This window comes from Myxocyprinus asiaticus, chromosome 4 (assembly GCF_019703515.2).
Source record: "Myxocyprinus asiaticus isolate MX2 ecotype Aquarium Trade chromosome 4, UBuf_Myxa_2, whole genome shotgun sequence".
In the NCBI taxonomy this organism is placed as follows: Eukaryota; Metazoa; Chordata; class Actinopteri; order Cypriniformes; family Catostomidae; genus Myxocyprinus; species Myxocyprinus asiaticus.
Window position 1 is genome coordinate 53,835,932 of NC_059347.1, and position 25,251 is coordinate 53,861,182.

The following is a 25,251-nucleotide window of genomic DNA, read 5'->3' on the forward strand; positions in this document are numbered from 1 at the left end:
GTGCTCATAACTCTTACATTTGTTTCTTTGTAACTAATTCCACGTATGCGCGCCGGCAGCGCTACTTGTTGCAACACGCGCCCCGGGGTGTTGTTGTCTTTATGCAGAGGGGGGCCCTTGCTGATGTGTCCTTATTCTCACCCCTCAAAGGAAAACTGTCTCTTGTTTGTCAACATAAATCATAAAGCTAATGCAAACGTGTCAATTTAGGCGACCATCGCAGGTTTTTTTTTTTTTTTTTTTTTACACCTCTCGCTTAACTCTTGATTTGTACCGCCAGTTAAAGCGCCCGGCTGAATGAGGAGCCACGTGCTCGTGTCTGAGAGCTCGTGCAACAGTCTCGGCTGCATTTGGCTCGTGCGATATTTAGGGCAGTGGGCCGAATTGGGTAATGGAACGAATTGCGATTTTCAAAATAATGCAAAATAATGCACAATTCTTTAATGGTTGTTGGTAGGGTATCTTGCTTTATGCTTGTGTACACACACACACACACACAAAAATCTTTAGTTTGAGAGTCACTGACTGAATGACATTTAAATGGCCTGACCCACGTCACGTTCAGTGTTGCGTCTTTTATTTTTTTAATTCATTTATTTTTTACGCGAAATGTGGTTACTAAATGAACGGTAAAATAGTGCGTTTATTTGAATCCTGCTGACTTAAACGTTGCTATTTTTTGTGGCCGTGCCATATATTGTATTAAACAAACCAGCAACATATTTTAATACTAGGATACATATACAAATGAAATACGCCCAGTATTCGGTGCAGTCTGCAATCATTGTCTTTAATCATGTAGGCTTGACACTTAAAACGATATTTTAAAAACGAAAAGTCATACTCGCCTTAGCTGAAGAAAAGTGGGCTGTCTTCCAGGTTTTTATTTTTTAAAGTGGTCCGACAGTTGTAGGCTATCGTATTGCGGCTTTTATTGCTCTACAACCTATTATAATTACTTTAGCGAAACATGAAACGACACACGGCGGGAAAACGCTATTACCTAGTAACGATTACTCTACAAATGTTTTATCAAATAATCAACGCGTCATTTAAATTCATAACGACTCGTTAACGACCCCAAACTGACGAGTAGCATAACTGTACAAAACCTAAACAATACACAATGACCCGTAGCTACCGTTCAAATATTTGCGTTTATTGACGGTCGACTGGAGTCTCCAAGCGCTAAACAAAGAGCTTCGAACGAAAGTCCTCCATTCAGAGAGGGAAACAAAGAGAAAGAGCTGGAGAGCTGTCTCTTGGGATTCGCCATTCTAACCAAGCATTTTCTCACTTTTCGCACGTAACCTAATATCAGTAGCCTAACTTAGTGTCTTGTCCTCTTTCTTTGGACATCAATAACTAGACTGCACTATGAGCATTAGCTTTTCAGTCTGGCAGTATCAATGTCCCAATTTATTATTAATGACACGGTAAAAAAGCCTTTAAATTGGCAATGTTATCTAGATGGAAAGACAGACAGACAGACAGATATGACACTTTCTAATTCCGCAGTTTATTGTGATTGTTATCTCAACACTTCAGACCATAAGATGAGACTAATGTAATGTTATAGAGGTAGTTCACCCCACAATGAAAATTCTGTCATTATAAACCTTTGTGTTGTTCCAAACTTGTATGACTTTCTACTGTGGAACACTATAGGACATGTTAGGCAATATGGTTGTGTTCCATGAATAAGAGGAAAATCATACGTGTTTGGAACAACATATGGGTAAATAAGAGTAAATAATAACAGAATTTGTCATTTGTGGGTGAACTGTCCCTTTAACATATGTTACCGCATTTAATAGAGCTAGAAATGTTCATGTTAGAGCGTAGGTGAATTACATTACCTAATGTCACCGTGTGTAGACAAAGTACTCTTTATTAATTCATAGGGCTTGGCAAAAATGTTGATTTTCCAGTGTATCTTGATTTTCATTTGAACAATATCGATTCTTAAATCCAAAGATCAATCTTTTACTCTAAGCGTAACCCTCTAAAATGCAAGTAAACCGCTCGCATGCGAACAAATTTCGTGCTATGTGACTAAAAATGTATGTGATTAGCCACTGGATGATACATGCTCTGATTTCACTCACCAGTCATTGAGTTAGTGGCGAAGAAGTTTACCACCGAGACCCTTTCACTGTTTGTTGAGTGTAAAACTTTGATTTGACTCGTTTCGTTTAATGTGTGTCCAAAGACGAGATCCCCTCAATCCATTTGTCACTGAATAATGTCTCTTTTAGTATCCTTTCTATTCATTACAGACAGTTGTTGTTTAAAAACAAGAAAAATAGAAACATTTAATTGTAATCACATATAGCACAGCTTTGACTCCACTTTCAGTAATATACACTCAATCAAAACACTTCTGTGAGACGCTCACTGACCTGCCGGTATTCTTAAAGAGACGGCACCGTTTTAGCATGTTCTTCAAATCAATGTAAATACTTGTAAATAGATAAAATTATGCGTGTAAACAATAAACATGTAACAAAAAATATAAATCAATATAATACATGAAATTTCAAGTCATATTTGCAAAATGTATATTCTCGCACTGTTCCTAGATAGAAGGTCCCCTGTATAATTAACAGCATTAGCTGGGAGAGAACTTATTTCATATGTAAGCAGAATGGATAGTATATCTGAGATATACCCATATGAATCAAAATCAGAATCAAATCAAATTTAGAGCTGTTGAATTGGAATTGAACCGATCTGGGAAATCTGTATGAATACCAAGCCCTTATCCTTAAACCACATCTTTTTCCCCCTCTCCATTATACAGTCTTCAAACTGCCTTCATTGGTCATGACTTCAGCTGGTTCCTGTCTGCATCCAAATGACACCAAGTTTGACTCTTCGTGTTACACAGTGATGCTCCCCATCACCTGCTGCCACATTCCTAACGTACCTGTACCAGCAGGTGACTAACGTCATGGCCATCTCCTGAAAGTAAGGAGTTCGTCCTGTGCCCACTACCGCCCTTTTTAACCCATTGTAAACTTTCCTTTTAGACCGGTGTGGCCTTAAAACAGCACACACTTTATGGACTGCTCCGTGTTGTGCTGTAAAGAACCTTATTATTTAACTTATATTTTTAACCCCTTAGTGGCCACTTTTACCACTCTCTTGTCCTGGAAGAGAGTGGGGCCCTCAGTATGCACAAGCTGAGAGGAGGCCCTGGCCCTCCTGTCCAGGATATATATGATTTTTCTCAGGATGAGGAGGACCCTAACGTTTTTCTCGGGTCCAGGGGTGCAAAGGTGGTGTCCCCTGCAGCCGACTACATCAGGTCTGAGCATGAGCAAGCAGGCCTCTTCTCCTTGCCGCAAATGGAGGGTCAGGAACTGATGGAGCATGTGGTAACACAGAAAAAGAAGCGTAAGAGATGTGGTGTGTGTGTGCCGTGTATGCGGAAGGAGAACTGTGGTACATGCAGCAACTGCCTGAACAGAAAGGTCGGCCACCAGATCTGCAAAATGAGAAAGTGTGACGAGCTGAAGAGAAGAAAAAGCCAATGGGAGGTAAATAATCAAATCAAAACGCACATCTCTTATATACAAAACATTTACATTCAAGCATTTGGAAAACACTTTTTATCCAGAGCAAATTACAGTGCATTCAAGATATACATTTTATCAGTATTTATGAAATGGATGGTTTCGTTCTTGGATGCTGATTGGTCAGTAGTCATGCTTTATTCACAATAAATCACAACTTTGACCTCTTCACTGAGCGGTAGGGGTGGCAGGCACTCTGATATTTTGATACCTCAAATCATGTGGCTTGTTGAGGAGAGCAGTGTTTTCCCTATTATTTTTTTCAGCAGGGGTGCTGTTGTGCAAGTGTCCAAGAGCCTGATATGCCAAACCTGTATTTACTGCCTATTAGGAGCCTATTATCTAGTTTATTTCCTAACAACAAACATCATTGAAACAAAACAAACATTACACAGATGGAAAACTTTGTACAGAAGTCTTGGAGATCTAGACTTTGAAGCCCTTTATGAACTTAGGTTTTTAACAGTGCAATGCCATATAAGCACAAGTAAGACCATTGATAGCTCCTCATTACTGTCGTTTTCTAAGTTTTCTGAAGTAATAATGCTAATAAATTATAGTATTTGTTATGAAAGAACTGTTGCCTAAACACATTTTGAAACTGTAACTACAACTGCCACAATTGTAATAAAAAAAGATGTGTAATACATTCTACCTAATAGATTATTTAATATGAAACTGTAACATTTTTGTCAAAATATCACAATTGCTGTTACAACAGTATAATCGTGATCAGTTTTAGTAAGGATGATGATGTGTAATTTGAAAAACGTTGATATTTTGGCACATAGCACAGTGTTGCTCTTTTCCTCCTCAGTGATGTTTAGCATGCCGGGACTGTCTACTGTTTGAGAGGTTTGACTTCCTCCATAGTGCATTATATTAGAAAATTCTCTCTAGAATTCAAGTGTGTCTCATCAATTTTGTGGTCTACGCTGCGATATTGAGGGAATCCTACACGGCCAATGCGTGCTCTCCAGAGATACAGAGCAGGTCATTGGTGTGAGTGGTTCCGTAATTGCTCACGCCTAACTCTAAAAAGCACTGAACTCAGGATTGCCTCGGCAGTCCGAAATTCTGCTTTGGCGGCCGCCGAACATTTTTCAGTGGTGTGAGAACCATGGCATTGTTCTTTCCCTTCTTTACGCGACTCTGTCTGAACAGACCTAGCATTAATTTGCGCCGCTGCTGACTGCATGTATCTAAATGATCGGACTTATAATTTTGGCCTAGTGGATGCTAAAATGTGTGAAAATTCCCATGACTCTCATTTCAGGAGGGACCTGAGCCAAATCTAGGGACCAGAAAATCATAAGAGACTTGGGATGGGCTCTTTTGACCCAACAACCACGCAAATCACCCTAAAAACCTCATAGCAATGCACTAAAAACTACTAATAACACCTTAGGAAAAGCATTGCAGTGCTCTGGCAACTTCCTGCAACCCTGTGGCTGCAAGTTCTGCATGGGCAAAAACCACTAACATTGTCTTTAGGATATGTAAAAATGTAGTTATTATAGCTTATCCACAATATTCCACAAGAGTCCCATGACGCTTTGCAGGCAATGTGGGCGGAACTTCCGGTTAAGTGTAATTGTTATATGTATTAACGCAGCATTAAAAATGACAGAAACTTAAGAACAAATTATCATAGAATTATAGCAAGGTGATATTGTTCTTCACCACCTATCTGTTAATGATTATTGGTTTGAGGATAATGGCCAATATCTCAAAAAGTTGCGCATTTTAATTATTTTGTTGAGTCTTTATCCATCGATGGAAGAACCTGAGCAGACTAACCTGAAAAGCTATGTAGCCTATTAGCGCCTTCATAGCTGTAAATTTGAACATGTTTTGAGAACTGTAGATAATTGTTTATTTTAAAGCATATATTGAATCTAGTCAGAACCTAAAGAGTTTGTTGTACCGAGATTATGTACTTACTGCAGAGACAGGGGAGGTCCAGACAGCAGGATGCTTGTGTATTACAGGACTCAGGTGATGAGTCATGCTGCCTTTTTTATTTTTATTTTGGATAAAATACAATTATTTTGCAGAAGATGGTGTAGTAAGCTCAATATAGCTTTATAATTGTTAGTTTACATACATTATTTCCATATCAAAATGCTATAACCTACAGTACTGTGCAAAAGTTTTAGGCACTTGTGAAAAACATTCAAAGTGAGGATTTCTTAAATAATGACATAAATAGTTTTCATTAATCAATTAACGTCATTCAAAGTCCAGTAAACAGAAAAAGAGCTAAATCAATATTTGGTGTGAACACTTTTGCCTTCAAAACAGCACCAATTCTCCTACTTACACCTGGACACAGTTTTTCTTGGTTGTTGGCAGATAAGATGTTCCAAGCTTCTTGGAGAATTCGCCACAGTTCTTCTATTTATTTAGGCTGTCTCAGTTACTTCTGTCTCTTCGTGTAATCCCAGACTGACCCGATGTACAGTAGGGGGCTCTGTGAGGGCCATAATATATATAATATATATATTCTCTCCCATATACATAGGTGTGTATATATATATATATATATATATATATATATATATGATCAGCCACAACATTAAAACCACCTGCCTAATATTGTGTAGGTCCCCCTCATGCTGCCAAAACAGCGCCAACCTATTCTTCTCACCACAATTGTGCATAGCAGTTACCTGAGTTACCATAGACTTTGTCAGTTCGAACCAGTCAAGCCATTCTCTGTTGACCTCTCTCATCAGCAAGGCATTTCCATCCACATAACTGCCACACTTTATGATTTATGTTTTTGGCACCATTCTGAGTAAATTCTAGAGTCTGTTTTGCGTGAAAATCCCAGGAGATCAGCAGTTAAAAAAATATTCAAACCCTTCTGGCACCAACAATCATGCCACAGGCCAAATCATTGAGATCACATTTTTCCCCATTCTGATGGTTGATGTGAACATTACCTGAAGCTCCTGACACATATCTGCATGATTTTATGCACTGCATTGCTGCCACACTATTGGCTGATTAGATAATCGCATGGGTGATTGTTGGTGCCAGACAGGCTGGTTTGAGTATTTCTGTAACTGCTGATGTCCTGGGATTTTCACACACAACAGTCTCTAGAATTGACTCAGAATGGTGCCAAAACAAAAACATCCAGTGAGGGGCAGTTCTGCAGATGAAAATGCCTTGTTGATGAGAGAGGTCAACAAAGAATAGCCAGACTGGTTCGAACTGACAAAGTCTATGGTAACTCAGATAACTGCTCTGTACAATTGTGGTGAGAAGAATAGCATCTCAGAATGCTATTCTGAGATGCGGGTTGGTGCTGCTTTGGTGGCATGAGGGGGACCTACACAATATTAGGCAGGTTGTTTTAATGTTGTGCCTGATCGGTGTGTGTGTGTATCTGTCTATCTGTCTATCTATCTATCTATACATACACTATATTGCCAAAAGTATTCGCTCACCCATCCAAATAATTGAATTCAGGTGTTCCAATCACTTCCATGGCCACAGGTGTATAAAATGAAGCAATTAGGCATGCAGACTGCTTCTACAAACATTTGTGAAAGAATGGGCCGCTCTCAGGAGCTCAGTGAATTCCAGCATGGTACTGTGATAGGATGCCACCTGTGCAACAAGTCCAGTCGTGAAATTTCCTCGCTACTAAATATTCCACAGTCAACTGTCAGTGGTATTATAACAAAGTGGAAGCAATTGGGAATGACAGCAACTCAGCCACGAAGTGGTAGGCCACGTAAAATGACAGAGCGGGGTCAGTGGATGCTGAGGTGCATAGTGCGCAGAGGTTGCCAACTTTCTGCAGAGTCAATCACTACAGACCTCCAAAGTTCATGTGGCCTTCAGATTAGCTCAAGAACAGTGCGTAGAGAGCTTCACCGAGCAGCTGCATCCAAGCCATACATCACCAAGTGCAATGCAAAGCGTCAGATGCAGTGGTGTAAAGCACGCCGCCACTGGACTCTAGAGCAGTGGAGACGCGTTCTCTGGAGTGACAAATCACGCTTCTCCATCTGGCAATCTGATGGACGAGTCTGGGTTTGGCGGTTGCCAGGAGAACGGTACTTGTCTGACTGCATTGTGCCAACTGTGAAGTTTGGTGGAGGGGGGATTATGGTGTGGGGTTGTTTTTCAGGAGCTGGGCTTGGCCCCTTAGTTCCAGTGAAAGGAACTCTGAATGCTTCAGCATACCAAGAGATTTTGGACAATTCCATGCTCCCAACTTTGTGGGAACAGTTTGGGGATGGCCCCTTCCTGTTCCAACATGACTGCGCACCAGTGCACAAAGCAAGGTCCATAAAGACATGGATGAGCGAGTTTGGTGTGGAAGAACTTGACTGGCCTGCACAGAGTCCTGACCTCAACCCGACAGAGCACCTTTGGGATGAATTAGAGTGAAGACTGCGAGCCAGGCCTTCTCGTCCAACATCAGTGTCTGACCTCACAAATGCGCTTCTGGAAGAATGGTCAAAAATTCCCATAAACACACTCCCAAACCTTGTGGAAAGCCTTCCCAGAAGAGTTGAAGCTGTTATAGCTGCAAAGGGTGGGCCGACGTCATATTAAACCCTATGGATTAAGAATGGGATGTCACTTAAGTTCATATGCGTCTAAAGGCAGATGAGCGAATACTTTTGGAAATATAGAGTATACATATACAGTATCTCACAGAATTGAGTACACTCCTCACATTTTAGTAAATATTTTATTATATCTTTTCATGTGACAACACTGAAGAAATGACACTTTGCTACAATGTAAAGTAGTGAGTGTACAGCTTGTATAACAGTGTAAATTTGCTGTCCCCTCAAAATAACTCAACACACAGCCATTAATGTCTAAACCGCTGGCAACAAAAGTGAGTACACCCCTAAGTGAAAATGTCCAAATTGGGCACAATTAGCCATTTTCCCTCCCCAGTGTCATGTGATTCGTTAGTGTTACAAGGTCTCAGGTGTGAATGGGGAGCAGTTGTGTTAAATTTGGTGTTATCGCTCTCACTCTCTCATACTGGTCACTGGAAGTTCAACATGGCACCTCATGGCAAAGAACTCTCTGAGGATCTGAAAAAAGAATTGTTGCTCTACATAAAGATGGCCTAGGCTATAAGAAGATTGCCAAGACCCTGCAACTGAGCTGCAGCACGGTGGCCAAGACCATACAGTGGTTTAACAGGACAGGTTCCACTCAGAACAGGCCTCACCATGGTCGACCAAAGAAGTTGAGTGCACGTGCTCAGCGTCATATCCAGAGGTTGTCTTTGGGAAATAGACGTATGAGTGCTGCCAGCATTGCTGCAGAGGTTGAAGGGGTGGGGGGTCAACCTGTCAGTGCTCAGACCATACGCCGCACACTGCATCAAATTGGTCTGCATGGCTGTCGTCCCAGAAGGAAGCCTCTTCTAAAGATGATGCACAAGAAAACCCGCAAACAGTTTGCTGAAGACAAGCAGACTAAGGACATGGATTACTGGAACCATGTCCTATTGTCTGATGAGACCAAGATAAACTTATTTGGTTCAGATGGTGTCAAGCGTGTGTGGCGGCAACCAGGTGAGGAGCACAAAGACAAGTGTGTCTTGCCTACAGTCAAGCATGGTGGTGGGAGTGTCATGGTCTGGGGCTGCATGAGTGCTGCCGGCACTGGGGAGCTACAGTTCATTAAGGGAACCATGAATGCCAACATGTACTGTGACATACTAAAGCAGAGCATGATCCCCTCCCTTCGGAGACTGGGCCGCAGGGCAGTATTCCAACATGATAACGACCCCAAACACACCTCCAAGACGACAACTGCCTTGCTAATGAAGCTGAGGGTAAAGGTGATGGACTGGCTAAGCATGTCTCCAGACCTAAACACTACTGAGCATCTGTGGGGCATCCTCAAATGGAAGGTGGAGGAGCGCAAGGTTTCTAACATCCACCAGCTCCGTGATGTCGTCATGGAGGAGTGGAAGAGGACTCCAGTGGCAACCTGTGAAGCTCTGGTGAACTCCATGCCCAAGAGGGTTAAGGCAGTGCTGGAAAATAATGGTGGCCACACAAAATATTGACACTTTGGGCCCAATTTGGACATTTTCACTTAGGGGTGTACTCACTTTTGTTGCCAGCGGTTTAGACATTAATGGCTGTGTGTTGAGTTATTTTGAGTTATCATGAGGAAGGAAAATTATTTGGATATATTGAAGCAACATCTCAAGGCATCAGCCAGGAAGTTAAAGCTCGATCACAAATAGGTCTTCCAAATGGACAAAGACTCCAAGCATACCTCCAAAGTTGTGGCAAAATGGCTTAAGGATAACAAAGTCAAGGTATTTGAGTGGCCATCACAAAGCCCTGACCTCAATCCAATAAAAAAAATTGTGGGCAGAACTGAAAAAGCATGTGTGAGCAAGGAGGCCTACAAACCTGTTCTGTCTGGAGGAATGGGCCAAAATTCCAGAAACTTATTGTGAGAAGCTTGTGGAAGGCTACCCAAAATGTTTGACCCAAGTTAAACAATTTAAAGACAATACTACCAAATACTAAAAAAGTGTATGTAAACTTCTTACCCACTGTGAATGTGATGAAATAAATAATTCTCTCTACTCTTACTCTGACATTTCACATTCTTAAAATAAAGTAGTGATCCTAACTGACCTAAGACAGGGAATGTTTTCTAGGATTAAATGTCAGGAATTGTGAAAAACTGAGTTTAAATGTATTTGGCTGAGGTGTATGTAAACTTCTGACTTCATTGTATATATATATATATATATATATATAATATAAATTATTTGTGATATGAGATCCAGCTTTTGATACCTAGGACCATTGAGGGACTCGTACAACTATTACACAAGGTGCAAAGTGCAAACATTCACTGATGCTCAAGAAGGCAACACTCTACTATATGCAGCTTATACTTTATGTAAATACCTGTTATGTAGATTCTGAAGGGCAGTACTTAATAAAAAAAAGATATTTTATCTCTTATATTTGTATAAATTCTGAAAGGAGTGTGAAAACTTACGAGACAAAAGGGGAATGCAAATTTGTGCACTCAATTATACAGTATATATATTAAACACCTGATTAATGAGCTATCAGTTGTCTTTTCTTTGGCTTTCTATCTTGTTTTTGAACAACAATCTAAATCGAGCAACAAAAACAGCCATTTGGCTCCTAAATGTTTCAGTTTAGGAGCCAATGGCTCCTTAGTCATTTTTTTAGTCTGGAGCCCTGTGTGAAGCATTTAAAAAGGCCGATGCTGAATAGAAATGAACAAACTCTCAAATTTTCAAATGAACTTTCAGCACATGTACACACACCTGTAAGCACAATAATGCTATTGTTTCTATGTAATTCACTGCGCTCTGTTTCTGTACGTTTCTAGCGCTGTGCTTTGCGAGTGGTTTCTGATCATAACATTATTGTTTTAGATAATACTTCAGTTTTGCTTGATTATTAGAATAACCATTAACTGCACACATTGTCCGGAAAATTTTAAAGACATCTTACAACATTTAAAAAGCAAGAATCTAGCTGCAAGACACGCAAGCAAGCAGTGAGCGGCTACACACAAAACACCAACCAATCACACTTCCGCTAGCCAACAAAAAATTCTGCCCACCTAGCGAAATACAGTGGACTCGCTGAGAATATTGCGAATAGCAAACCACAAAGGCTGTCAACAAGACTTAACCAATGTTTCTGATAAGCTTAGATTTTAGTTTTTAACACTCAAGGGGTGGGGCTGCAGTCATCAGCCCTGTCTACAACCTGTTATTGGGCCAACTTGACGCATTCCTATCCTGTCCTGTTTTGACACGTCTCCTTTCATCCCTTCGTTTCCTAGACTGTAACAACCTGACAGTATAATGGAAATGACATGGGTCAGTTTCCTACAGATTTTTAGATGATCCACACCTAACAGAAGACACTCAATGCAATAATTTTTATGTGATAGGCTAAATTAAGGCTGAAGTGTGTAATTTCTGTGCAACTAGGCAAAAATAAACTGTTTACAAACAGCCTTGCGAATAGCCCCCCCCCCCACCGGCTGTTGATCGAAAAAACAGATAGTCCAGCCCCAACTTACGTAATTGGTTGAGTCAATGGCTATGTTTTCATGCACTTAAGAAAACGGTTTATTCCAGGGTTTTTGCAAAAAGCAGTGTTCTAAAAGAGTAAACGAGAAAGCCATTTTCCTTACGCCGCTTAAGGGATTAAGAGAAAGCAGTTTAACACACTTTGGTTTCTCCTAAAGAACACAGATCATCTGGATATATAAATGCATAAGCGGCATTCTTGCAGGTTTTTTAAGGAGTGTGCATGTGCATGAACAGACCACGTAAGTAATAAAATGGAGCCATACGTAATATTAAGAAGTCAATACAGTGGAAAGAATTCAACATTTCTGGGAGCAGAGTGGGAATAGCACAAACACTATAAACTATATCATTATACACACCACTGTATAATATCTACTGTCCTTCACGTTTGTGTGTATGCACTTGTACATTGGGGAAATCACAGAGTTTTACAGAAGAGGGAAATCTCACTATTGCAGCACAATTTCGCTGCAGGTACCAATGGAAAGTTGAGGAAACAAACCTAAGTGAAGTCTTCATCGGATTCCATGTTTGCTATTTACACAAGTGCCACGGGGAAATGATGTTGCTGTGGAGAAAGCTTCTTACTGATTGAGCCACATGTATACGGGAGTAAAGAGTACGCCACTTGTACAATACATTTAAATGGGAACACTACTTTCTTGCAATAAGCCGCTTTTTGGTGTCTGTAAACGTTGTCACTGTTATTGTGTTGAGCTGAATGAGCCCTTCAAAACAAACAGAGCAATTTGTATAGTTAGAAAGTTACACACTTCAGCTTTAATTTGTAACATTTTACTTACACATTTATTACACAGTAATAACAGTTAAAATTTCTATCATCAATGAGTTTGCACTATACATCACTGACAAAAAGACAGTTTGCATACAGATGAGCATAATAGCTGTTCGTTAAGGAGCCGTTGGTGTTTTCACATTACTTTGGGAGGTTAGTTAAGGTATGGACATAGAGACTGTAAAACATTTCTAACGTTGAATTGCTCAGCTGCCCAGAGCAAAGCTCCCTCTCAAAAGCTTAAAAAAAGTGAGCCTTTCTTTGTTTTATTGTTTGCAATTTGCTTTTTTTTTTTTTTTTAAGTGACAGCTACTATAGTGTCTTTTTCCAGAATGATCACACATACAGTTGCTAATCATACACTTTGAATGAAGCTGGGTAGACATTTCTTGTCATCATTATGCAGGCTCTAGCAAATAGAATTTTGTTTTGCACATTTTGAAGAAGAGTCATGCTTGCCCATACTGAAGTCGCTGGCACACTGCTAGAGTGTTGTTGTTGGTTGCTACAGTGTTACTCTGTGGTTGCGAAGGTGTTCTTAGTGCTTTTGTACTGTTGCTACACGGTTGCTTGGGTGTACTAGGCCAAAAAATAAAGAATCCACCCCAAGTCTCACATTATATTTTAGTCACTAGATATGGATTATGGATTTTTTTTGCCCGGAAGTCTTAAGTGTAATTTTTACAGTAGACTTAGAAGTTTGTGCCTATACCTAGCCATGCGGATTGAGCAATGGCAACAGAGATGTTTGCCTGAACAAGTACCACTAATGTTGTATCTAGTTTTTATGGATTAATGTTCTACTGATATACTTTTTTGCGATAAAAGCCTTCAGTCTTCTTTTTCTACTGCATTTTGAAGAGCTTATGGTCTTTAAAGGGTCACTGCACTCACATGGGTCCCAGGTGTGCGTATGTGTGTGTTTGAGCAGGTTTAGAGTCTGACCGTGGAGAATTCCTTTTGCTTACTTTATATACTCTGTTCTTTGACCTTTGACCATTGGAGGGGTGGGGGCTGACCTGTTTCCAAAAAGGAGAGGAAGCAAAGTGGGGGAGGGAGAGAGAAAAAGAGAACCAGAGAGAGAAGATCAGAAGGAAAGGAGAAATGGTGGAAGGTAATGGAGAAATGTTGATAAACAGTAATGTTTTTTAGGGAAGCTAAGGACAATTGAAGGAAAGGTGTCTATATATTTGTGTGCGTGTGTGGTAAATGGAAAGAGCTAGACCTTTTATTAGATGCAAGGAAATTACAGTACTCTCTCTCAAACACACACACACACACACACACACTATGGTTGCACAGTATACCGGTACAAACGAAATATCACAATACCAAAAAATGTAAACTGGTACGATATCATCTTGTTAATTTTGGTACGACATTCAAGTATGCTGCCATTAGTGAAATATAAGAGTTTTGAGATGAAATCAAAGACCATTTGAAAATAATAATAAAAAACATCTCCATGACACGCACACAAACACACACACACATTCAGTCATGCACACGAGCACACACACAAATGTAACACACACTACTAATGCTTGATTTTCATGCAGTGTGTCCAATAGTATCCATCTGCAGAGCCACAGATCAGTGTGTTGAGTGTATAAATGGCTATGAACTCTATAATGAACTCTTTCTCCATTGCATCTCAGAGATTTCAGCTCGTGAGTCACGGGAAGCTTGATATAATGAACTCTTCACAAACAGGAAGAACTTCTTTCAAAATAAAAGTCCAGCTGAAATGAGAATTCTGTTCAACTGATTGCATGAAATTGAAGACATTACGACAGAAAAATATGACTAATGTATAAAAGTGTAATATTCAAAGCAGTCGAAATAATACTCATAGTAAAAAAATTATATAATATTAAATGGTTATATTATTAGATTATTATCTGTAAGCAATATCACATAAGCAAGTGTACTGAATATCAGCATTTTGTGATTCAGCCATAGCAGCCTTTTGCCTCAGGTAATCAGATTGTTTTAATTTTATGTTTTCATTAATACTGTAAAGCTCTGTTGTGCATTTTGTTTTTTGTTTTTAGCAAAATTATATATATATATATATATATATATATATATATATATATATATATATATATATATATAAATACAAACATATACATACATACAGTTGAAGTCAGAAGTTTACATACACCTTACATTTAAATACATTTAAACTCAGTTTTTCACAATTCCTGACATTTAATCATAGAAAACATTCCCTGTTAGGATCACTAATTTAAGAATGTGAAATGTAAGAATAATAGTGGAGAGAATGATTTATTTCAGCTTTTATTTCTTTCATCACATTCCCAATGGGTCAGAAGTTTGAATACACTTTGTTAGTATTTGGTAGCATTGCCTTAAAATTGTTGAACTTGGGTCAAACATTTTGGGTAGCCTTCCATAAGCTTCTCACAATAAGTTGTTGGAATTTTGGCCCATTCCTCCAGACAGAACTGGTGTAAAAGTGTCAGGCTTGTAGGCATTCTTGCTCACACATGCTTTTTCAGTTCTGCCCACAAATTTTCTATCAGATTGAGGTCAGGGCTTTGTAATGGCCACTCCAATACCATGACTTTGTTGTCCTTAAGCCATTTTTCCACAAGTTTAGAGGTATGCATGGGGTCATTGTCCATTTGGAAGACCCATTTGTGACCGAGCTTTAACTTCCTGGCTGATGTCTTGAGATGTTGCTTCAATGTATGCACATAATTTTCCTTCTTCATGATGCCATCTATTTTTTGAAGTGCACCAGTCCCTCTTGCAGCAAAGCACCCCCACAACATGATGCTACCACCCCCATGCTTCACGGTTGGGATGGTGTTCTTCGGCTTGCAAGCCTCACCCTTTTTCCTCCAAATATAACGATGGTCATTATGGCCAAACAGTTAAATTTTTGTTTCATAAGGCCAGAGGACATTTATCCAAAAAGTAAGATTTTTGTCCCCATGTGCACCTGCAAACTGTAGTCTGGCTTTTTTATGGTGGTTTTGGAGCATTGGCATCTTTCTTGCTGAGCAGCCTTTCAGGTTATGTTGATATAGGACTCATTTTACTGTGGATATAGATACTTGTCTACCTGTTTCTTCCAGCATCTTCACAAGGTCATTTGCTGTTGTTCTGGGATTGATTTGCACTTTTCGCACCAAACTACGTTCATCTCTAGGAGACATAATGCATCTCCTCCCTGATCAGTATGATGGCTGCATGGTCCCATGGTGTTTATACTTGCATACTATTGTTTGAACAGATGAACGTGCACAGTTCAATCATTTGGAAATTGCTCCCAAGGATGAACCAGATTTGTGGAGGTCCACAAATGTTTTTCTGAAGTCTTGGCTGATTTCTTTTGATTTTCCCTTGATGTCAAGCAAAGAGGCACTGAGTTTGAAGGTAGGCCTTAAAATACATCCACAAGTACACCTCCATTTGATTCCAATTAGCCTATCAGAAGCTAACTGACTAATTGCCTAAAGGCTTGACATAATGTTCTGGAATCTTCCAAGCTGCTTACAGGCACAGTTAACTTAGTGTATGTAAACTTCTAACCCACTGGAATTGTGATATAGTCAATTAAAAGTGAAACAATCTGACTGTAAACAATTGTTGGAAAAAATTACTTACATATACACTACCGGTTAAAAGTTTTGAAACACTTGACTGAAATGTTTCTCATGATCTTAAAAATCTTTTGATCTGAAGAAGTATGCTTAAATGTTTGAAATTTTGTAGACAAAAATATAATTGTGCCACCATATTAATTTATTTAATTATAAAACTAAAATGTAATAAAAAAAAAAGTTTTTGAAATTGATGACTTGGACCAAATAATAAAGAAAAGCAGCCAATAAGTGTCCAACATAGATGGGAACTCCTTCAATACTGTTTAAAAGCATCCCAGGGTGATACCTCAAGAAGTTGGTTGAGAAAAAGTCAAGAGTACATGTCTGCAAATTCTAGGCAAAGGGTGACTACTTTGAAGATGCTAAAATATAACACAGTTTTGATTTATTTTGGATTTTGTTTAGTCACAACATAATTCCCATAGTTCCATTTATGTTATTCCATAGTTTTGATGACTTCACTATTATTCTAAAATGTGAAGAAAAAATTATAATAAAGAATGAGTGTTTCAAAACTTTTGACCGGTAGTGTATATAGTTGAAAAGTATTATATTTTCATTTGATTAAAGCTGTACAGTATGTATTTGATAATAGCATTTAATTAAAACATTTAACATGGAATCCAGAAAACAGAAAAGGCATAATTTGTATCTATAAGACTTTATGCAGTTCTTTTAGACAAGTAATTTTCTGTGTAATTTCATAAAAAATCATTTTTTTTTTTTTTTTGCCTAAGTATCAAGTTAGTATCGATACCGAGGTACAAGGGCTGGTATCGTACTGAAGCCAAAATTTTGGTATCGGAGCAACATTAACACACGCGTACACATACATGTTTTGTTTTTGTGATGCGTATCGATTTGCTTTAACTCAATTGACATGCCGGATGACTTCAGAGACTGCAAAATCATTTCACTAGTCTTATTAGCCTTTAAATAAAAACAATGCATTCCTAAAGACAACTTCACTCTGGATACTACAAAAAAATATCTGTCTTTTTTCTTTGCTTGAATAAAAACGTTTCATCCAATAAAACAAGCTTTTGGGTCATAGACCCCCATGCTTCACGGTTGGGATGGTGTTCTTCGCCTTGCAAGCCTCACCCTTTTTCCTCCAAACATAATGATGGTCATTATGGCCAAACAGTTCAATTTTTGTTTCATAAGGCCAGAGGACATTTATCCAAAAAGTGGATAAATAAATAAATAAATAATATATATATATATATATATATATATATATATATATATATATAGACTCCAGCCAGGTCTCCTAAGCTACCAAATTGGCCCGGTTGCTAGGGAGGATAGAGTCACATGGAGTAACCTCCTCGTGGTCACAATAATGTGGTTTGCTCTCGATGGGGCACGTCGAGAATAGTGCGAAGCCTTCACACGTGCTATGTCTCCGCGGTAACGTGCTCAACAAGCCACGTGATAAGATGTGTTGATTGACGGACTCAGACGCGGAGGCAACTGAGATTCGTCCTCCGCCACCCGGAGTGAGGTGAGTCACTACGCCACCACAAGGACTTAGAGCTCATTGGGAATTGGGCATTCTAGATTGGGGAGAAAAAAACAAAACATTAGTATAGTTTTGTTTAAAAATGAATATGAAATTGTTTTCTTTACATTATTCGAGGTCTGAAAACACTGCATCTTTTTTTTTATTTTTTTTGACCAGTTTCTGCAAATAAATGTTCTAAATGAAAATATGTTTATTTGGAATTTGGAAAAAATTCTGTCAGTACTTTATAGAATAAAACAGAAATGTTAATTTTACTCAAACACATACCTATAAATAGTAAATCAAGATAAACTGATAATTTTGCAGTGGTTAATTCTAGAGACTGTTGTGTGTGAAAATCCCAGGAGATCGGCAGTTACAGAAATACTCAAACCAGCCCATCTGGCCTGGGTAGCTCAGCGAATAAAGATGCTGACTACCACCCCTGGAGTTCATGAGTTCAAATCCAAGGGCATGCTGAGTGACTCCAGTCAGGTCTCCTAAGCAACCAAATTAGCCAGTTTGCTAGGGAGGGTAGAGTCACATGGGGTAACCTCCTCGTGGTCACTATAATGTGGTTCGCTCTCGTGGGTCACGTGGTGAGTTGTGGCATGAAGCCTCCACACGCTATGTCTTCGTGGTAATGTGCTCAACAAGCCACGTGATAAGATGCACAGGTTGACTGTCTCAGACCCGGAGGCAAGAGATTCGTCCTCCGCCACCCGGATTGAGGCGAGTCACTACGCCACCACGAGGAATTAGAGTGCACTGGGAATTGGGCATTCCGAATTGGGGAGAAAAAGGGGATAAAATTAAAACATATATAAAAGCAGCCCATCTGGCACCATCAATCATGCTACGGTCCAAATCACTGAGAGAAATCAATCATCAATTGATGTGAACATTAACTGAAGCTCCTGACCCATATCTGAATGATTTTATGCACTGCACTGCTGCCACACAACTGGCTGATTAGATAATCGCATGGATGATTGTTGGTGCCAGATGGGCTGGTTTGAGTATTTCTGTAACTGCTGATCTCCTGGGATTTTCACATACAACAGTCTCTAGAATATACTCTGAATGGTACCAAAAACAAAAAAACATCCAGTGAGGGATAGTTCTGCAGATGGAGACACCTTGTTGATGAGAGAAGTCAACGGAGAATGGCCAAACTGGTTCGAACTGACAAAGTCTACGGTAACTCAGATAAACACTCTGTACAATTTTGGTCAGAACAATATCATCTCAGAATTCTATTCTGAGACGCAGGTTGGTGCTGTTTTGGCGGCATGAGGGGGACCTACACAATATTAGGTAGGTGGTTTTAATGTTGTGGCTGATATCGTGTGTGTGTGTGTGTGTATATATACACAGTGCATCTGGAAAGTATTCACAGCGCTTCACTTTTTTCACATTTTGTTATGTTACAGCCTTATTCCAAAATGGATTAAATTCATTATTTTCCTCAAAATTCTACAAACAATACCCCATAATGTCAGCGTGAAAGAAGTTTGTTTGAAATCTTTGCAAATTTATAAAAAAATAAAATAAAAACAAATCACATGTACATAAGTATTCACAGCCTTTGCTCAATACTTTGTTGAAGCACCTTTGGCACCAATTACAGCCTCAAGTCTTTTTGAGTATGATGCTGCAAGCTTGGCACATCTATTTTTGGGCAGTTTCTCCCATTCTTCTTTGCAGGACCTCTCAAGCTCCATCAGGTTGGATGGGGAGCATCGGTGCACAGCCATTTTCAGATCTCTCCAGAGATGTTCAATTGGGTTCAAGTCTGGCTCTGGCTGGGCCACTCAAGGACATTCACAGAGTTGTCCCGTAGCCACTCCTTTGTTATCTTGGCTGTGTGCTTAGGGTCATTGTCCTGTTGGAAGATGAACCTTCGCCCCAGTCTGAGGTCCAGAGCGCTCTGGAGCAGGTTTTCATCAAGGATGTCTCTGTACATTGCTGCATTTATCTTTCCCTCAATCCTGACTAGACTCCCAGTTCCTGACACTGAAAAACATCCCCACAGCATGATGCTGCCACCACCATGCTTCACTGTAGGGATGGTATTGGACAGGTGATGAGCGATGCCTGGTTTCCTCCAGACATGACGCTTGCCATTCAGGCCAATGAGTTCAATATTTGTTTCTTATAGTCTGAGAGTCCTTCAGGTGCCTTTTGGCAAACTCCAGGTGGGCTGTCATGTGCCTTTTACTGAGGAGTGGCTTCCGTCTGGCCACTCTACCATACAGGCCTGATTGGTGGAGTGCTGCAGAGATGGTTGTTCTTCTGGAAGGTTCTCCTCTCTCCACAGAGAAATGCTGGAGCTCTGTCAGAGTGACCATCAGGTTCTTGGTCACCTCCCTGACTAAGGCCCTTCTCCCCCGATTGCTCAGTTTGGCTGGGCGGCCAGCTCTAGGAAGAGTCCTGGTGGTTCCAAACTTCTTCCATTTACGGATGATGGAAGCCACTGTGTTCATTGGGACCTTCAATGCTGCAGAAATTTTTCTGTACCCTTCCCCAGATCTGTGCCTCAATACAATCCTGTCTCGGAGGTCTACAGACAATTCCTTGGACTTCATGGCTTTGTTTGTGCTCTGACATGCACTGTTAACTGTGGGACCTTATATAGACTGGTGTGTGCCTTTCCAAATCATGTCCAATTAACTGAATTTACCACAGGTGGACTCCAATCAAGTTATAGAAACATCTCAATGATGATCAGTGGAAACAGGACGCACCTGAGCTCAATTTTGAGTATCATGGCAAAGGCTGTGAATACTTATGTACATGTGATTTTTTTTTCGTTTTTTATTTTTAATACATTTGAAAAGATTTCAAACAAACTTCTTTCACGTTGTCATTATGGGGTATTGTTTGTAGAATTTTGAGGAAAATAATGAATTTAATCCATTTTGGAATAAGGCTGTAACATAACAAAATGTGGAAAAAGTGAAGCGCTGTGAATACTTTCCGGATGCACTGTATATATACAGGTGCATCTCAATAAATTAGAATGTCGTGGAAAAGTTCATTTATTTCAGTAATTCAACTCAAATTGTGAAACTCGTGTATTAAATAAATTCAATGCACACAGACTGAAGTAGTTTAAGTCATTGGTTCTTTTAATTGTGATGATTTTGGCTCACATTTAACAAAAACCCACCAATTCACTATCTCAAAAAATTAGAATATGGTGACATGCCAATCAGCTAATCAACTCAAAACACCTGCAAAGGTTTCCTGAGCCTTCAAAATGGTCTCTCAGTTTGGTTCACTAGGCTACACAATCATGGGGAAGACTGCTGATCTGACAGTTGTCCAGAAGACAATCATTGACACCCTTCACAAGGAGGGTAAGCCACAAACATTCATTGCCAAAGAAGCTGGCTGTTCACAGAGTGCTGTATCCAAGCATGTTAACAGAAAGTTGAGTGGAAGGAAAAAGTGTGGAAGAAAAAGATGCGCAACCAACCGAGAGAACCACAGCCTTATGATTGTCAAGCAAAATCGATTCAAGAATTTGGGTGAACTTCACAAGGAATGGACTAAGGCTGGCGTCAAGGCATCAAGAGCCACCACACAAAGACATGTCAAGGAATTTGGCTACAGTTGTCGTATTCCTCTTGTTAAGCCACTCCTGAACCACAGACAACGTCAGAGGCGTCTTACCTGGGCTAAGGAGAAGAAGAACTGGACTGTTGCCCAGTGTTCCAAAGTCCTCTTTTCAGATGAGAGCAAGTTTTGTATTTCATTTGGAAACCAAGGTCCTAGAGTCTGGAGGAAGGGTGGAGAAGCTCATAGCCCAAGTTGCTTGAAGTCCAGTGTTAAGTTTCCACAGTCTGTGATGATTTGAGGTGCAATGTCATCTGCTGGTGTTGGTCCATTGTGTTTTTTGAAAACCAAAGTCACTGCACCCGTTTACCAAGACATTTTGGAGCACTTCATGCTTCCTTCTGCTGACCAGCTTTTTAAAGATGCTGATTTCATTTTCCAGCAGGATTTAGCACCTGCCCACACTGCCAAAAGCACCAAAAGTTGGTTAAATGACCATGGTGTTGGTGTGCTTGACTGGCCAGCAAACTCACCAGACCTGAACCCCATAGAGAATCTATGGGGTATTGTCAAGAGGAAAATGAGAAACAAGAGACCAAAAAATGCAGATGAGCTGAAGGCCACTGTCAAAGAAACCTGGGCTTCCATACCACCTCAGCAGTGCCACAAACTGATCACCTCCATGCCACACCGAATTGAGGCAGTAATTAAAGCAAAAGGAGCCCCTACCAAGTATTGAGTACATATACAGTAAATTAACATACTTTCCAGAAGGCCAACAATTCACTAAAAATGTTTTTTTTTATTTCTTATGATGTATTCTAATTTTTTGAGATAGTGAATTGGTGGGTTTTTGTTAAATGTGAGCCAAAATCATCACAATTAAAAGAACCAAAGACTTAAACTACTTCAGTCTGTGTGCATTGAATTTATTTAATACACGAGTTTCACAATTTGAGTTGAATTACTGAAATAAATGAACTTTTCCACGACATTCTAATTTATTGAGATGCACCTGTATATATATATATATATATATATATATATATATATATATATATATATATATATATATAGACACACACACACACACACTTTTTTTATACCAGTGACATTTTTGGAAAGACCAGTATTGTTGTTTTTATTTACTAGCTATGGTCAGACAAAAGATCAGGTGAATTAGCTTTAAATGTCGTGTGTGTTTGTCAGGGTCACCCATCCCCCTTGTCTCTCCCACCCTCTTCACTTAACTGAGCACATTAAGGAGACTGGCACTGAATTCTGCAATAGAAGTCTCGCATGTGCAAAAGAACATTCATTAATAAATCACTGAATACTGTGAAACCTGTCACCTTAAATGTGGACTAATACAAATTCAGATTCACAACACAGAATTTTTAACACTTGTTAATCGCATGTGTGCTCATTTTGAGCACCAGCCTGTGGATTTGGTGTGCTAATATTTGATGGCATCCAATTTGAGATTTACATGGGTAAGATATTGTTTTTATAGAATGAGGACAAAAGACCTTGCTGTGCAACTGTGTCCAAACTGGCCATATTTCATTATCCTCTGTAGCTGACCTCTGCACTATACCAGCAGCTGACTTCACCATTGCCTGGCAACCAGATCATATTATAGCTCTCTTCACCAATCAGAGTTTGCATCAAGTCTGAATGAATACACACCCGGCGTGCATGACAGGTAGCAGCACTCAATAATGCTAATAAACCCAAACCAGTCACAGAACGAGAATAATTCTTGCTGTTGTTGACTGCCTGCTGTATGTTAGGAAAATATACAACATCAGGAAAATAAGCAGTTTTGGTCTAAATGATTTCAGAAAAATGTACATTATTTTAATATAATTTAATGAAAGGAATTGTAAACTGATGCAATCTAAAGAGGGCTCTTTACAATTTACCTTCACAGCCAATATTGATCTGTGCACTGCTAATGTAAAAGGTTACCTCCTACTAAAACTAACTGATACATCAGTCTAGTTTGCAGCAAATAGAGATCATCATCAAGGCTGATCATAAACACTCTTCAGAATACACTTTAGACCAAATAAACATTCTTGAATCAATACAATGCTTTATTGTAATGAAAATAATGACACAAAAATCTTAATGGTCCAAAAATATTAAAATATAATGGTCCATTTTCTGTAAGCAAAACATTATTTCTTATTTCGTTCTTTTGATTTTGTGAGATTCACTTAACTTGATTACATAACGTGTGTTACTTTTAACATGTTATCCCCAACTGTTTCCACGACTGATTAATTGTATTGCAGATAACCTCTTAGTTCCATAACTTACCTTGACAATTAATGTGCAGTACCAGGCCAGAGTTAGAGTGTAAATGGAAGTGAGTGTGTTTGTGTTTGAATGTATACTGGAGCAGGGTCTTTGAAACACTATGTGAATTAGTAGAGTTTGGGGTGGCCATTGTTTGAGCAATGGAGGAGGAGAGAGTTAATTAGGATTGTTAATTCTTCTGTTATTACAACAATGTCTCAACCCTCATTTAAACTCACGCAGTCTTGCACTCATACACAGACGTTTAGAATTCATTAACAATGCAGCCTGAATGATGCATCTGCAGTCTTATGCCTTTTACCATGAGAACTAGGCTTGAGTGTGAGAGAGAGAGACCATGTGTGTGTGTGTAAGTGGGTTGTTTTGGGGGGCCCACCGATAGGATTACGATAAATTTAAGACAGCCTAAAGGGGTGAACCACCTGGATACAAGAACGAGTGCTAGTGAAGGAGATTAATGACCACTTGGCGCTTTAGCTCACGCAACAAACCAGGTGATTCAGCCAGTATCAAAGCAAAGAAATGAGATAACATCAGGGAAACGTAAATCGCTCCGGATTCATTTGCACCCCTGATCGGCACCGTAACATAACTAGGAACCCTCTCCGTCAAAGATTTCTTAGAACTTGCTTTCCAGATTATATTTAACAGATCCACAAAATTACATTCACATCGATTGTCTTTTAAGATGCTACTTATGTGAAGAGAAAAAGTTAAACAGCAGTTTTGTGCCACAGCGCAGCCTTTCCAATGCTTGAGGTTACTTCAAGCCGAGTCTCGGGCTATTCACATACACACACACACGGTGTTACAGGAACTCCCATGCTACGTAATCCACTCTCATCACAACTGCTGCGTCACCCAACGTCCGCTTGTCGAAAGCCTCCTCCTTAGCACACGCTGTCCTCCACTTTCGTCTTTCATTTGTCTTTACGTTAGCTATACTTTAGTTTACTTTCTGCTTAGAATAGAGAAAAACCCTAAAGCAATATTACATCAAATTAAAGCAAAATCTAACTACCCATATTTCATATTCATATTTCTGATTTTGTTGAATCGGTGTTACGATTGCATGTAATTGTAGCTGTTATTTTCTGTTTGTCTGGTTTTATTCATGAATGGAAGTGCGTGTAATTGTCACCATCGAGTATGATTTCCACCTCTTGTGTTTTTTGTTGTTGTTCGAAAGCCTCAAGATAACAAATAACCTCAGCCCTCGATCGCATGTTGTCTGGCAGGCATTTGTAGGTCTGGCTAGCAGAGGTTGTAGTCTATCCTGTTTGGTAGCATTTTTTTTTCTTTCTACAAAGTGTTTCGTAGTGGTGTTTTAGTCCTCGTAACTATGCATGGTATGTACTCACACTCTGGGTCAACGTGGAGTTTAACAGTTGCAAGAAAGGCAAAGAGGATTTTCAATCAAGCAAATGTAAAACTTTTGTTGATTTCTGATCTGGCATTCATAATATGCCACTTTTTATTTTTGTGTGCCTGCGTTTTCTTTGTTTTTTATCTTGTTTATTAATGTGTGTCAGCTATGTGGTGCTGTTGTCTGTCGCTGACTAAAGAGGATTGGTTATGTGTGTCAGTGACATTGTTCTCCTTGTTATGGTACCCCAGGCACAGTGTGCACGTGCGCAGTCCAGTCCAGTTGTTGCAGGCAGCCAAGACACAGACGGTCTTCAGTGATACCAAATTCCAGAGGCATTGTTTAAGGAAGGCAAACCAGGTTAGATAATTGACAG

General features: G+C 39.5%; 1 protein-coding gene and 1 long non-coding RNA gene across 2 annotated transcripts in view; one reads left to right on the forward strand and one right to left on the reverse strand.

The window, feature by feature from the left end:
* The first annotated feature begins 3,001 nt into the window (after positions 1 to 3,001).
* The window catches only part of LOC127438228 (methylcytosine dioxygenase tet3-like), a 66,013-nt gene continuing 43,763 nt past the window's right edge, over positions 3,002 to 25,251 (forward strand). The window contains exon 1 of the mRNA XM_051693644.1: positions 3,002 to 3,542. Within this exon, the coding sequence (XP_051549604.1) occupies positions 3,177 to 3,542 (366 nt within the window). The 5' untranslated portion in view covers positions 3,002 to 3,176. The remainder of the gene's footprint in view (positions 3,543 to 25,251) is intronic.
* The window catches only part of LOC127438254 (uncharacterized), a 31,411-nt gene continuing 20,788 nt past the window's right edge, over positions 14,629 to 25,251 (reverse strand). Inside the window, exon 3 of the long non-coding RNA XR_007896695.1 lies at positions 14,629 to 17,675. This is a non-coding gene — a long non-coding RNA (uncharacterized LOC127438254). The remainder of the gene's footprint in view (positions 17,676 to 25,251) is intronic.